Source organism: Gymnoscopelus microlampas, assembly GCF_963454915.1.
Source record: "Gymnoscopelus microlampas genome assembly, chromosome: 11".
In the NCBI taxonomy this organism is placed as follows: Eukaryota; Metazoa; Chordata; class Actinopteri; order Myctophiformes; family Myctophidae; genus Gymnoscopelus; species Gymnoscopelus microlampas.
In genome coordinates this window covers 18395110-18408780 of record NC_139948.1, presented here as the reverse complement: position 1 = coordinate 18408780, position 13671 = coordinate 18395110, and the positions used below count along the sequence as shown (strand labels likewise).

General features: G+C 41.7%; 1 protein-coding gene across 1 annotated transcript in view; it reads right to left on the bottom strand.

The window, feature by feature from the left end:
- LOC311054637 (histone acetyltransferase KAT6A-like) overlaps window positions 1-13671 on the bottom strand; it is a gene marked incomplete at its 3' end in the record, with an annotated part of 20094 nt that extends 6423 nt beyond the window's left edge. Inside the window, 9 exon segments of the mRNA XM_084070643.1 lie at window positions 92-233; window positions 884-999; window positions 1728-1840; window positions 2585-2922; window positions 3403-3517; window positions 5473-5521; window positions 5775-5890; window positions 10971-11079; window positions 13145-13671. Of these exon segments, the coding sequence (XP_083926769.1) occupies window positions 92-233; window positions 884-999; window positions 1728-1840; window positions 2585-2922; window positions 3403-3517; window positions 5473-5521; window positions 5775-5890; window positions 10971-11079; window positions 13145-13153 (1107 nt within the window). The 5' untranslated portion in view covers window positions 13154-13671.

Genomic DNA, 13671 nt, shown 5'->3' with positions numbered 1-13671 from the left:
TGGATTTTTTTTTTTTTTATTTCAAAATATTTCCAGGAATTTCATGACCGTGGGGACCCTGTCCATCCCGTTGCGCCCGCCCACGTCTCACCTCAAACACAGAGACTTCTTCCTTCCTGTAGATCTCGTTGGCCGGTGGGTGGAACCAGCAGCACTTCCTCATGTGCTGGTACAGGATGCTACGGCTCTTCATGTAGCGCAGGCAGAACTCACACAGGTACAGCTTAGGGAGCCTGGGATGGAGAGAGGGAGAGACAAAGCAGAGGGAGAGGGTATAGAAGAGGGGGACAGCAGAGGGTAGGAGGAAGGGAATGTTATTGAAAAACTCAGCAAAAGAAGCCAGCGCTCCAAAAAGAGCTTCCCAGTGGACAGGTAACCTAGCTTCCGTTTTAAACAGGCTGGTACATCCCAAAATTCATGCTATTTCACACAAATACCTGGCGCAGTGGCTGGTGGAATAGAGTAGGCAACTGAACCAGCCATAGACATAATCTGCTGAGCAATCTATATTAATTTTAGATACAGCCTGTATATTTGCACATATCATACAGTATATATACCGGTACTTGCTGTACTTATTGCATGAATACATACAGTATGCACATATTATGTAAATTGTTCCTTACATGTTACAACTCTATATGCATGTACTGTATGAAGTAGATACACACTGTGTTAAAGGTTTAACCTTCAGTTGATGTTTTCTTTGCCTTCTATTTTTGTTTTGACTTCTATTACTGCTTGTATCTAGGCTCATTTGGGCTATGAGTACAGTGATCATTGGCCTCATCGCATGGGGATAATTTCCCAATCCTGGAATTTGGTATAATATACCAATTTCCAAAGATATAATGTTTGCATGTACTTGTGTGTGGGGGCTCACCGGCTGTACTCTTGTGGGTACGGAGATGAGTACCAAGTCTGGATCTCAAACTTGCCAAACTCAATAACAGATGGACAACGCATCTGGGGGTCTGGGGGACCTGTCACCCCGACCTTCTGTAAGGTGGAAGCGACAGAGAGAGACAGAGAAAAAGGTGGGTCAAGACCAATTCATTTTACGGTGGAAAGAGTAAAGCATTGGTCGACAGATTACACTAGGAGGAAATACTGGCAGGACTCCACAACCTTCCATGAACAGTAGATCCTGTTTACACACACAAAAATCGACCCAACACACATAACGACGCACATACAGAGCTGCACCAAATATGCAAGCATACTGACTCTGTCTCACACAGACACACACACACACACGTCCCAGTAGCGTGATAGTGCCAGCAGGGTTATTATTAGTCGTACGCTCTGTGCTGAAGGGAAACTCTCAGCATCTGCTGGCCGTCTGTCTGTTGGTAGGACGCACACCAGCAACACATGCTAGTGTATGCATTATGCCTCGGCTCTTGCACTGATAAAAATTCTCCCCCCATTTTTTTCCCCAATCACATGAGCAACTCTAACACAGACACTCAAATACAGACCTGTACATTAAATACCCGGGAATTTAGACTCACCATTTCCACAACCTCCACTCTGTCATGTGTATGATGCTGTATATACTATACGTGTCTTTACAGTGCATATATACAGATGGATGACAAATCCTCAGAAGTCTGAAGAATAGCTTGTTGCTTAAAACGTCATATTGCATTACATAAAATCCTCTTAAAAAGGGAGATATTTGGTGTGCATATCTTTCTATTGTAATCTTTATTACATGCGCATACCTGTAGTGCCAGCTCCTGGATGTGTCTGAACAGTTCAATGTCTTTCTCCATCAGGCTTTCATGTCCCGACAATTTGTCGTCATCGTCGCGCCAGTCGCTGCCCTCCTGATTGTCTGTAGAAAGAAAAGCTGGCTTTAACACAGGCCCACAATGTGAGACAAAAATATACCATATGTTTCACAGGCTGCCCAGGTAGCTCAGTCGGTAGAGCACTAGCCTTTGAATTACAAGGTTCTGGGTTCGATCCTGGACACCGGCACTCAGCATACGAGTAGCACGGCTTGGTTAACTAAGAGATTTGTTAAGTGCACATTAGCAATCCCATCTCCAAGGGGTCTAGCACATTGCCAAGGGGATAGACGTTCTCTTTGCTCAGCTGATACAGACAATATGCCAACTTCCGTGCTTTGCTCCCTGGACCCATGTTTTTTCAAGACTTGGTTTTGTTGTCCATTTTATTTGTGTCACTGTGCTTAAAAACTCATCTGTGAGTACAAACTAAACCAAGTTAAACACATTTGAGTACAATCAAAAATTGTTACATTTCTGTACATTTAAACTGTGGTAATAATAAGCACATGAATAATTAAAAGGTTGGTGGTGGGATAGTATGTCAAATATATACAGTTATCACAACGTCAACGCTAAGCTCGCTTGGTTTGATTCAGGCTGATACTATACTATACTGTGTCCCTTCTTAATGCCAATTTTATACTTCAGCACAAGTGTCACCCAAAAGCATTGATGTACTAAAACACACTTTCAACAGAAAATAGTGTTGAATGACACATTCTTCTGCTGAAAATACTGAGAGTGAATGTCAAGACCAGAGACTGCTCACTCTCCCCTTTACTCACCCTCACCTGTCCGATCTCCGTCTCCCTCTCCCTTGCGCATGGACTTCTTGCGAATTTGGCACTGCTGAGAGTAGTCCACTACCTCCTGGCGCGCCTTGCGGCCCTCTGGCGAGGGCGTGAAAAACTTGGTAAGTGCGTCGATCAGACCCTTGGTCTTTTTGTTGAAGCGCAGACCGCCTCCCCCAGCCCCCTGTGCCGAGTCGTCGTCCTCGCGTAGGGAGAACAGCAGGCGGTCGTCGCCGGGGTAACCCTCGCAAGACGAGCTGGAGGAAGAGTTGGGGGAGGCGGAGCGCTTCCGTCGGCCACGCCCACCCAGCTTCTTGAAGGGCCGACCCGGTCTAAAATGGAGGGAAGGGGAGTGATTGAGGGGAGAAGATATAGGAATACATGGTTTGGAATTTAACTTATTCATTTATTTTCTTTACTTAATGCACTCTGGGGTTTTTTATGCTGATTTAAATTATTTTTTTTATATATACACACACACACACACACACACACACACGGGTAGTAATTATACTGCATATAGTGTGTGTTGTGCTTTGTCTTCACCTAATTTCAACCAATTTCATTTGCTTGGATGCAAATAGAAGTAGTCTCTCTGAATAACAAAAAAAAAAATCACTTATATTTCAACAAGCCAAAAATAGCTTTCTTCTCACTATCAACTCTGAGGCCTTTAAAAGCACAAAGCGTTGAAGCTTGTTGTGCTCCAGTGGATGTGATGTATGGCTTTCTGGCCTGTGTAACAGTCTGCCAGGCTGACAGTGAAGGAAGACGCCATTAGATGGGCCCCAGTTCCTCAGTTCCTCTTTTACCTGTTCTTGGGCCGTCCCAGCGGTGCGTTGTAGCGGCGTTTGATTTGTGCTGCCTTTTCATGTAAGAGCTTCCTTCCCTTTTTCCTGGGCTGGCAGATCTGACAGATCCACATGCCTGAACACACACACACACACACACACACACACACAAACACACACAGTGGATTAGAGATGTGCTTCACCGCTTCTACTGACATATGTTGGGATCTACTAGATACTTAGCTAGTACCACTAGCACTAAATGATAAGGTATTATGCACTTCATTAGATTAGAGAAGGGGAAAGATTCCTTAAGGTCCTCCTTACGATTTTGTCATTAGTTTTGTGAATACCAGTATGGCCATATCAGAAATGGAATAATTTAAAGCAAACATTTCCAGAAAAACAAGAGCCAAGATACTTATTTGGCTACGTTATAGAGTGAAATGGGTGGAGATAAATGACCAAAAGGACAAAAATTTGATTAGTGCAATAATTGTTACCCCAAATTAAATAAACAGACAGACAGATAAACATGAGTTAGTCTTGTATGGCCAGATATTCAGAGATCTCTGCACGTCTGGGGAAATCTAAATTCAATACGTGGGCTAGAACAGTGGAGAAAACAAGTGCTAAACAAACCTACGCCTATTGCTTTAAAATGCAATCCTGATACCATCCTAATATGAAGTTCCGGCCTAAAGTCCTTGCAATGGTTCTGCAAAGCAATACTATTATTATTATTTATTTTTTTCTGAATTGTTTCCAAGCAATTAAAAAAATTCACTGAGTTTAGTGATTATTGATTTCATCATTAGGCAGCGTTGTCTGATCGTCTGGCTACATGAGACTAAACATGAGGATGTCCATCCTAATTTAAGAAATGACTAGAAAGGTGCTCCCAGTTGAATGCAAATCTCCACCAGGAGGCATACTCTAATAATAATAATACTTGTACTGTCTGACGACATAAGCCAAATTGCACCTCTCTCTCTCTGACAAATTGTAAAACATAGTGCTGTGATCTGTGGACAGATATATGACCTACACAAGTTTTCCAACAGTAAGTGCCACTTGAACAAATTATGTCAGATGATTAAGTTGGGAATATTGGAAAGGTGTATGCAACATGACTTAAGACGAGTTGTGACGTAAACATAACTTGGATCTTTCAGAAAGAAAGTCGCGGTTTGGTGGTGTAAAACACTCTCTCGCTCTGTACCGTGTGTGTGTGTGTGTCAGTAGGCACTGTGTGGAAGACACAGGCATGTACTCCAACAAGTATGATCCGTTATATCCATTTCAAACAGGACAAATTGTAAAACAAAGTTGACGGTTTAAGAGGGGGTACAAAATATGTTTGTATTTTAACAATGGATGTCTTCTTAACCTATTAGCAAAAAAATAAAGATGTTTTGTTGAGATTTCATTTAGGTTCTTGAAGACAGTGTTCACGTGTTTGTACAGCTCACTAGTGTAATGTCCCTGCACCAGCATAACAGAGACAAACCACTGTACAGCTAAAGCACTTGGCAAATTAAGTAGCCGCTTTCTCGTTTGAATACTGGAAAATGTCCAAGGAATCAGGTCGGGACATTGCCCGGTGTTGGCCTTTCACACATGTAGCATGCAATAGAATGTCAGTTTCAGATGTGTTCACACATGAAGGTAAATAGCTACACATTAGCTACTCCCACTTAAATATAACAGCGCGAGGGAGATACGAGGATTTTACTTCCTTCCACAGAACATAACAGATACATTGAATTGCTTGACATGCGGTCTCCCATTGATGCACCCATACAAAACACAAACATACCATAGTATGCCTAATGTAGACAACGAGCTACAACCTACTTTTCATCCTCAAAATAAGGCATCCTCAGAGCTGGAAAATGTACATTGGTCTCCATGTACAGAGTGCGTACTGTGCAGGGAAGCAGGTGTTACTCGTACAGTAGTCTACAATTACTAAAGAGACGTTTATGTTTTGTTTCGCTTATGAACCATTTCATTGAACTTCGATTTGTGAATATTTCCAACTGAAACGCTTATAAAAAAGCAGAATGAATCTGGATTTCAGTTAACTACTGTATCTCTCTCCAAACACCTCAGGAGACGGGGAAGCTTCACTCGTCACCTATTAGAAGCGCCATCAACACGTCCACTCACATTGAGCCACTTTGGGCACAATCGGCCAATCGGACTTAAGTCAATGGTCCAGCCAGCATAATGTCTGTTGCATGGCCGATCCTACTGAGCCGGAATGTTGAGTTCATACGTATACAGCCCCTCCGTTTAAAGTCTGTAAAACTTTGATAATACAGTGCATGTCTGAAAGCGACTTTTGATTCTGTTAAGGAAGAGTAGATGTCATTGTCTCCCTGACTCACCGCGTTCTTGCCTTGATCCTGACAGCTGCTGCAGGTCTTGCATTCTATACACTGCCACCACAGAGCCTGGACTCGCACTGTGAGCTCAGGGGAGAACTTGAGGCAGGACGGGTGACCTGCAGAGGACACAAATGTACAAGATAAGACACACATACCTAGTCATAAAGGCATACGCACATGCAATGTTTATAGCATCATAACATTGTATAACATAGCATCATGACACCATTTTCATACTCAAACCATTCAGTGACCCCTCGCTCCCTGTGGAAGGTTGTTTCATCTAGAGTCCGACCGATATATCGGTACCCGATATGGCCTTATTTGGTTATATCGGATCATATCGTATCGGTGAAATTTCTCACCGATATGACCGATATGAAAAAAAAAAAAAAGGTTTGCTCAAAAAGCACTTTGCTGGTGTAATTATATATTTTGTCCAGCAGATGGCGCTGGGCTTGTAGATCTGCTACTTTCAGTAGGCCTACCATACTCTACTACTCTACACAACAGCAAAACAAACAAAAACATTGTCGACGGTCGACCAAAGCAGCTTCAACCAGCGGATACTTTTCCCAGATGCGACGGTAAATTAGTTCAATCTGATGACTGGTTCAGCCCAAAATATGCCAGTATAAATAGTTGTGGATTGTCCTATAATAATGATAGGCTGAGCCTGAGGTGAGGCTATACTCACTTCTATTTTAGCGTCGTCATTTTGGCTTAGTTTGTTACGCCTCAAACAAAAACAACACCACCACAGCTGTAGTGTTAATTAATTAATTGTCTCCATAGCGGGTTTGCGTATTAAGTAAAAGTATCAATACTGTAATACAGAAATACTCTATTACAAGTAAAAGTCCGGAATTAAAAAAAATCTGTTAAGTAAAAGAACAAAAGTTTTGGTATCAAAATGTAGGCCTACTTAAAGCAGAGTCCTGCAGGGGTCCAATGTTGAGAACCCGTGCTGCCCGTCAATAATCAGATCTGCAGAGTAGACCCACCCTTCACCCTGGCCGTGATCCTTTCAAAATACGAACCAGAACCGCCCGCGTCCGCCCGTCAAATAATGGACCTGTTGTCCGCCCGTTTACCCATGATTACATACTGCGATCACGCTGCTGGCCGCTCTTTACATGCAGAGTAAAATGTAAATAGCCTACAGACAGTCACTCAATTTAAAAGTGTGTTGAAAAGGATAGATAGCAGTCTTCAACAATAGAGCTATACATTCAGTGTACAAGTGAAGACGGAGGAGCGAGCTTTAGCCACACGCGCGAACGCGCACATACGCAGTAAGCATGTGTCATTGTTTACGTCTCAGATGGTTTTAATTTGAAGGTTTAACAGGATGTTCAATGTGTTTTGTGAGTTAAGATAACTGACCAACGTGATCCATGCTGTTGTGCTGTGTTAAGTTACACAAGTGACGTTGTTTTCGCGGAGACAGGGCTCTCTGATTTTCACAATTAAACGTTACCTACCCGCGTTTAGTTCAGAACCGCCCGTCGGTATATTTTACACCCGTTTTCACCCGTCAAACGATTGCAGGACTCTGACTTAAAGTACAAAGCAGAAAGTAGGCTACTACTCATTATGCAGAATGTCCTGTTCAACAAGATTTCAAATGGATAAAAATCTTTGGAAAATAGCAGATCTACAAGCTTGTAAATCTGCTATTTTCAAATGGCAGAAATCAATGTATATAGGGCTGAAGTGGTTAATGTGTGTTTTGTTTATAATATTCTAGATCTTAATCTACAAAGTATAGTAACTAAAGTTTTCAAATAATTGTAGTGGAGTAAAAGTATAATATTTGCCTAGTCTGAGATGTAGTGGAGTAGAAGTAAAAGTGTTGAAAATTGGAAATACTTTCCAATACTTTACTATTACAAAAATATAAATAATAGTAAAAAAAATACCTCAAAAATGTACTTAAACATTTCCTAAGTACAGTACTTGAGTAAATGCAAAAAAAACAAAAACAGAAAAGGCCTATTTCATTCCAGCTAATAAAATTCACAATATCGGTTGTTGCATTTCGGTTATCGGTGACCGATATAATCCAAACCTCTCTAAAATCGGTTATCGGTATCGGTCACAAAAATCCCTATCGGTCGGACTCTAGTTTCATCACAGGATAAAGGTGATCACTCAAGAGTAACTTTGCATTGATTTGCAGTGACCATTCCCTCTAAGGGGACAAGTGGATTCAAACCATGCCAGGAAAATGCCCCCACAGCAAAACAGAGCCACCATTACCCCCTCACTTTCAGCATCAAGAATACAGGACTGTGCGTTCTTTTGGTATACGTCTCACATGCACTCGCTCGCTTGGATGACTCATCTGATAACTTTTTTTCCAAATATCTGTAGACTAGTGCCTATAGTTTTTGCACAACTCCCTAATAATGAACCCTCTTTTATTGTCACTTTGATATTTTTCTCCAAAATCGAGCAGTGGGCCTGCGCAGCATTTTTATACACGCTACAGAACATGATAGGATGCTGAAAGCTTAATTGCATTTGCCGTTTTTTAAATTATTGTTTTATTATGCAATCTTCTCCAGCGGATTTCAAAATGTGGGAGTAAGTAGGTAGTGCAAAGTGTGGAAATGATTGAATTTCTGATTTTAAAAAATTGTATTCTTTATATCAAATCAAGAATTTATATCAATAAATGGCTTCTAGCTTTACTTTTGTTGAAGGGTGTTGTCCCACTCTCATTGGTCAGCTCAGCAAATACTTTTGCTTTTTGGCAAACTACTGTAATTTTGACCGCATTGAATACACTTAAGTTTGATATCCATGCATTTGGCTCTTTGCATGCTTCAAGAACCTGGCTGGAAGAACCTAAAAAAGTATGTTTTTAGTTTTTTTTAGTTACCGGTGCAAATACCTCAGAACCTCAGCCAACTCTACAGGCCAAGAAAGTATCAAAAAAGGACCATGCCAAAAGTGCAAAAGGCCTTGCATGCCTCTAAGGCTATCCGGTGCTAGCATGAAGCCATCCAAACTGTAGAATGACATCTCATGACTTAAAGTGGCATATTTATCAAGGGACATCCTGTTTCCCCTCACCTTGAGCAGTGAAAGTTGATGAAGGGACAACTACCATCCTAGACAAAGCACTGTGGGCAACTGGGCATAATTTCTGGCTTCATATCAAATCACAAAAAAGCCACACACAATCAGCGAGGAGCTTCTGCTGTCTGCATTCATGATTATAAATTAGTTGAGGAGACGTTAGGTAGGGAGGCTGCAGGGACTATAGCGAAAGTTCCTCTTTCTGACTGAATACATTTATTTGGGGTGATGAGAAACTGTTAGTGGTTGTGCAACAACAACAAATGGTGTGTTTGCCCTACTACTGTGTATGTTGTCTTGAGTGACATAGTTGAGAACTTAATGATTTGTGAAAAACTGAATGGGAGAACTTTTGATCTGAACTGAATAACTACATCTTGGCAGAGACTCCAGTTGGTAAACTTTGTGGGGCTACGTATATACCAACTCAGTTGCTGCAATGACGGGCAAACGCAGCTGACTTGCCTTGTTGCTCAAGTCAAAGAGGTTGCCCCATCAGCTACCTTTGCCCACTGTTTATTTACATAAGCCAAATTCCAATACTCTAACTTTCACACTTGCGCACTCCACTCTCGTCCACCACTCGCACCTTAGTCCCGCTTTTGAGCAAGGAGTTGAGGATTAGATGAGAGTCCGGAGGAATCAAGCAGGTTAGACTGATTCACATGTCACTTTCCAACACTCACATTTCTGCCTGCTTTCCTCCTCCATCCTGCATGTCATGCATTATATTGGACGTTGCATTTCTCTCTTGTGAATTGATTATATTCATTTTTGGGGGGGGGGGGGGCGTTTCTGCCTTTATTTATAGATATAGTGGAGATGGACAGGAAACAGAGAGAGATGGGGAGAGACATGCAATAAAGATCGTCGGGATTGGGCCTCGAACATGCGATGCACTGTCAGGCTACATTGGAGTCTAAGTGCCCAGACCGCTAGGCCAACAAGCCTGAATTGAGCAATTTGACATGTATTTTCGCACACCCATGCACAACAAACCGCATCATTGCATAAATAAAGATTATTATTTAATTTAAATAACAGTGATCAATTTGTTTGATCACTGTTACTCAGATAGATATAAATGCACTTCAGTATCTCTTCAAGTTTAATCAAGCTCGACACTGTCACTCTCAGACCATTGATAAACACATATGCACGCAATGTGTTATGTTAACACTATTAGGATATGAGTTACGTTTACATTAGGATATGAGCAAATGAAACTTTTTCGGCTATAAACCATCTCTTTGAAGTTCGCGACATGGCATAGCCCGAGGAGACAGTCCATCCAATAACAAAACAGTCATTTAACACTTCCCCAAAACTCGCTGAAGTGAACACTTCATGTTCACTTGCGGTTTCTCGCCGGTCTCGGCTCTTCAAAAAGCAAATTACGCTAACGATTTCCGGGTCAAGCTGGATGAACGAGTGCAGAGTGAGCAAGTGAGCAGAGATTTGGGTATTGGAATTTGGCTACACAGAGAAGCCCCTGCTATTAAGAAACTGAACCCTGAGCTCAACAACGTGCTGCAGTAAGCGATCAAAATAGCCAAAGAGATTAAGGCTTCTCTCCTCATGACTGTTCACTGCCCTATGCCATCAGATGGGCTCGCACCAGCACCTGCAGTTTCATTCCAAGGTCAGGAGGCTGTCTCGGGAAAGGGTGTTAAAACTCTTGCTTGAGCAGCAACAAGGGGTATGTCGTTTTGCTGCTGAGGAATCTTGTGCTGTCAAGGTTTTCTCCAAGTTGGAACTTGGAGAAAACACTGAGCTTACCAGTTATGAGCCAACTAAGTGAGCCAGTTTACCGCCCCTCAAACTAGAGATGGCTGTGTTATCTCTGTAAGAGTATAGGCTCTGTCCCCTTCTATGTCTTGTTTGATTATGTTTGTGTGTTGGTGTGACTGCTTCCTGGGTGAGCAGGGTGTGTGTATGTGTATGTGTGATCATGATGATGCCATGAAAACCTAAGATATGTCAATGAATTGTTATTTTGTAGGCCCAGTATTTACATCCTTTGCTTGTTTTGCTCTGCATGTGGGCATAAATAATTTAGATTGTGGCAGCCTGGCTGTGGTTCTACCAGACGTCATAACCTCCACTTACCGCTGTTGCCACAGTCGGCACAGGAGATGAGTTCTTCAGGCTTCTTGTCACGGTTCTGTTCCTTTGTGCCCAGACAGAAGCTGCAGATGGGGATGGGCTCTGCAACAGCCTGGGGTGGACAAGAGAGAGAGACAACAGAGTGAGTGCCGTAGAAATATATGTGTACTGTTACATAAAACACAGAGAGAGATGGATGGCAAGGTTGATATATATATAGATACATAAATATGATCACACATAAGAAATAGAGGAATTGGTGAGATAGTCAGTCAACTTAATATATCTGCATTGGACAAAAGGCATATGACAATGTGTCATTGTGCATGACCAGCAACAACTGTGTCCCAGCATTAGAACAAAGACTATGAACACAGTGTGCTGGCAGTGCTAAAGACTGGGTTGGTGAACAGAGACCGTTTAATGGAGACTGAGACTTCTGTGATGAGTATAACTCATGCAACATGTGGTGTAAAGCCACCATTGTTGTGTGTTGAGGTCTCTGTTAGTTCCTGTGTTCACTTCATCAGGAAGCTGCTCAGTGGTGCCTGTCATGAAGAAGAACCACATTATTCCTGCTGGCCTGGGATCATACTGTCTCCCGTTCCGTTTTCACACCGTCTTATCTTTAAGGATTTGAAGTGGAATTTGTTGCCATGGAAAACAATATATATAAAAAGTTAATTTATACTGAAACAGATGGATAGGAACAAAAGAGCGAGGCAGACAACGCAATGTGGAAGATAAATAGAGACGTTTGCACTAGTACTGGAGACGTTTGCATTAGTATTGGTTTGGTGTTTTTTTCACAAAAAACACACAATTTATGCAAGTTGGTCGGGTTGGGCTCTTGTTGTAAAACAAGTATTATTAATATTATTATTATTATCATCATCATCAATAACAGCTCTATAAGGCATACAAGCTATCATATAATATAATTAATCATCATATATGCTATTAATAATCATAAAAAAAAATCATACTCCTAAAAACGAACATAAAAAAAATATGGTGATATATATCGTCTATCGTGATATTTCTTGAAAAATATCGTGATAGTTTTTTTTTCAATATCGAACACCCCTATTCTGCACACAAGTGATGACCCATTAAACATGATGATCTCTTAAACACACAGCATCACTCAACCTGGCCAGCAACATTATGCATCATGCAATAACACAGCCATGTCATGTCTCTTGATTTTGGTTCAAACGTGTGGTTCTCAGTAGTGGAAAGTAACAAAGTAAATTTAATCAAGTGCATAGTTTGTTTAGGTATATTTTACTTCCTTCCGTATTTGCAATGTAATACTTTTACCCCACTACATCTCAGAATATTGTACTTTTACTCCACTACAATTATATGAAAACTTGAGTTACTAGTTACTTTGTAGATGTTGATTATTATTACAAAACACACTAATCACTTCAGCCGCGTACATTTCGGCCATTTGAAAATAGCAGATCTACAAGCTCGCAATGCGACGCATTGTGAGCTTGTAGATCTGCTATTTTCAAAGATTTTTATACATCTGTGAAATGGGACCCTGCCGAGTACTTTTACTTTTGCTACTGTAAGTACCTTTTTATACCAATACTTTTGTACCTTCACTCAAGTAAATTTTGAATTCCGGACTTTTACTTGTTATAGAGCATTGGTTCTCAAAGTGGGGTCCGGGGACCCCCAGGGGTACTTGAGGGGGTTCCAGGGGGTCCCCAGCTAAATGATGGACAGGAACCAAATGGACCCTTATGGGTCTGTAACTCTGAGAGTGTACAAATGGAACCAAATGGACCCTAACGGGACATTCTCAGAGTTAAATTAACATTGGTTTTACAATATGAATTGGGGTCCCAGATGTATAAATGCCATTAAATGGGGGTCCGTAGCCTAATGCATGTCAAACTGGGGGTCCTTGAAATGAAAATGGTTGAGAATCACTGCTAGAGAGCCGTAACAAAAATCTTCTCTTATTGGGGTCCCTGGCTTATCTTTTCAAATGGGGGTCCACGGGGTAATACGTGTCAATTAGAGGGTCCTTGACATGAAAAAGTTTGAGAACCACTGTTATAGAGCATTTCTACACTGCAGTATTGATACTTTTACTTAAGCAAAAAAGTACTTTTCCCACCACTGACAGCCACGTCATGTCTCTGTTTATTTCTCCTCACCTGGACCATCTGATGCTGAGAGAGCAGGTGAATTGAGCTTGTGTCTGCGTCCAAAAAAATAATATTTCAGCTTGAGAAAAATAAATAAAAATAATATCACGCGATGCGATGACGCGTCCCTCTCGCCGTGTACGGGTTTTCACGTATATATGGAATCAGCTTTTTTTTTCTCGCAGCCCCAAAATCAAAAACGGCCTTAAATCCTCCTCTTGGTTTTAATAAAAAGAAGTTAATTCCACGAATATTTTCGGTACACCGAGGTGGTTCTCTGGACGCTGTCGTCCGCCGGCGAAGACATCGGGTCGGTGCGGAGATACACGGCGACAAGCGGCGCTTCTCCTCCGAAGGGGAAATCAAACATACGAAGGGCTTTAAGGACGACAAAAACGCCGTTAATCCTCACATGTTTGCGACGGCTCTCTTCTCAAGAACGAGCGCTACGCAATTCCGTGCGAAAAGGGGGTTCGAGTCCGGTCTGGCGCGGCTCGGACGGGTTTAAAAAAAATAAATGCTAACGCTGAAATCCC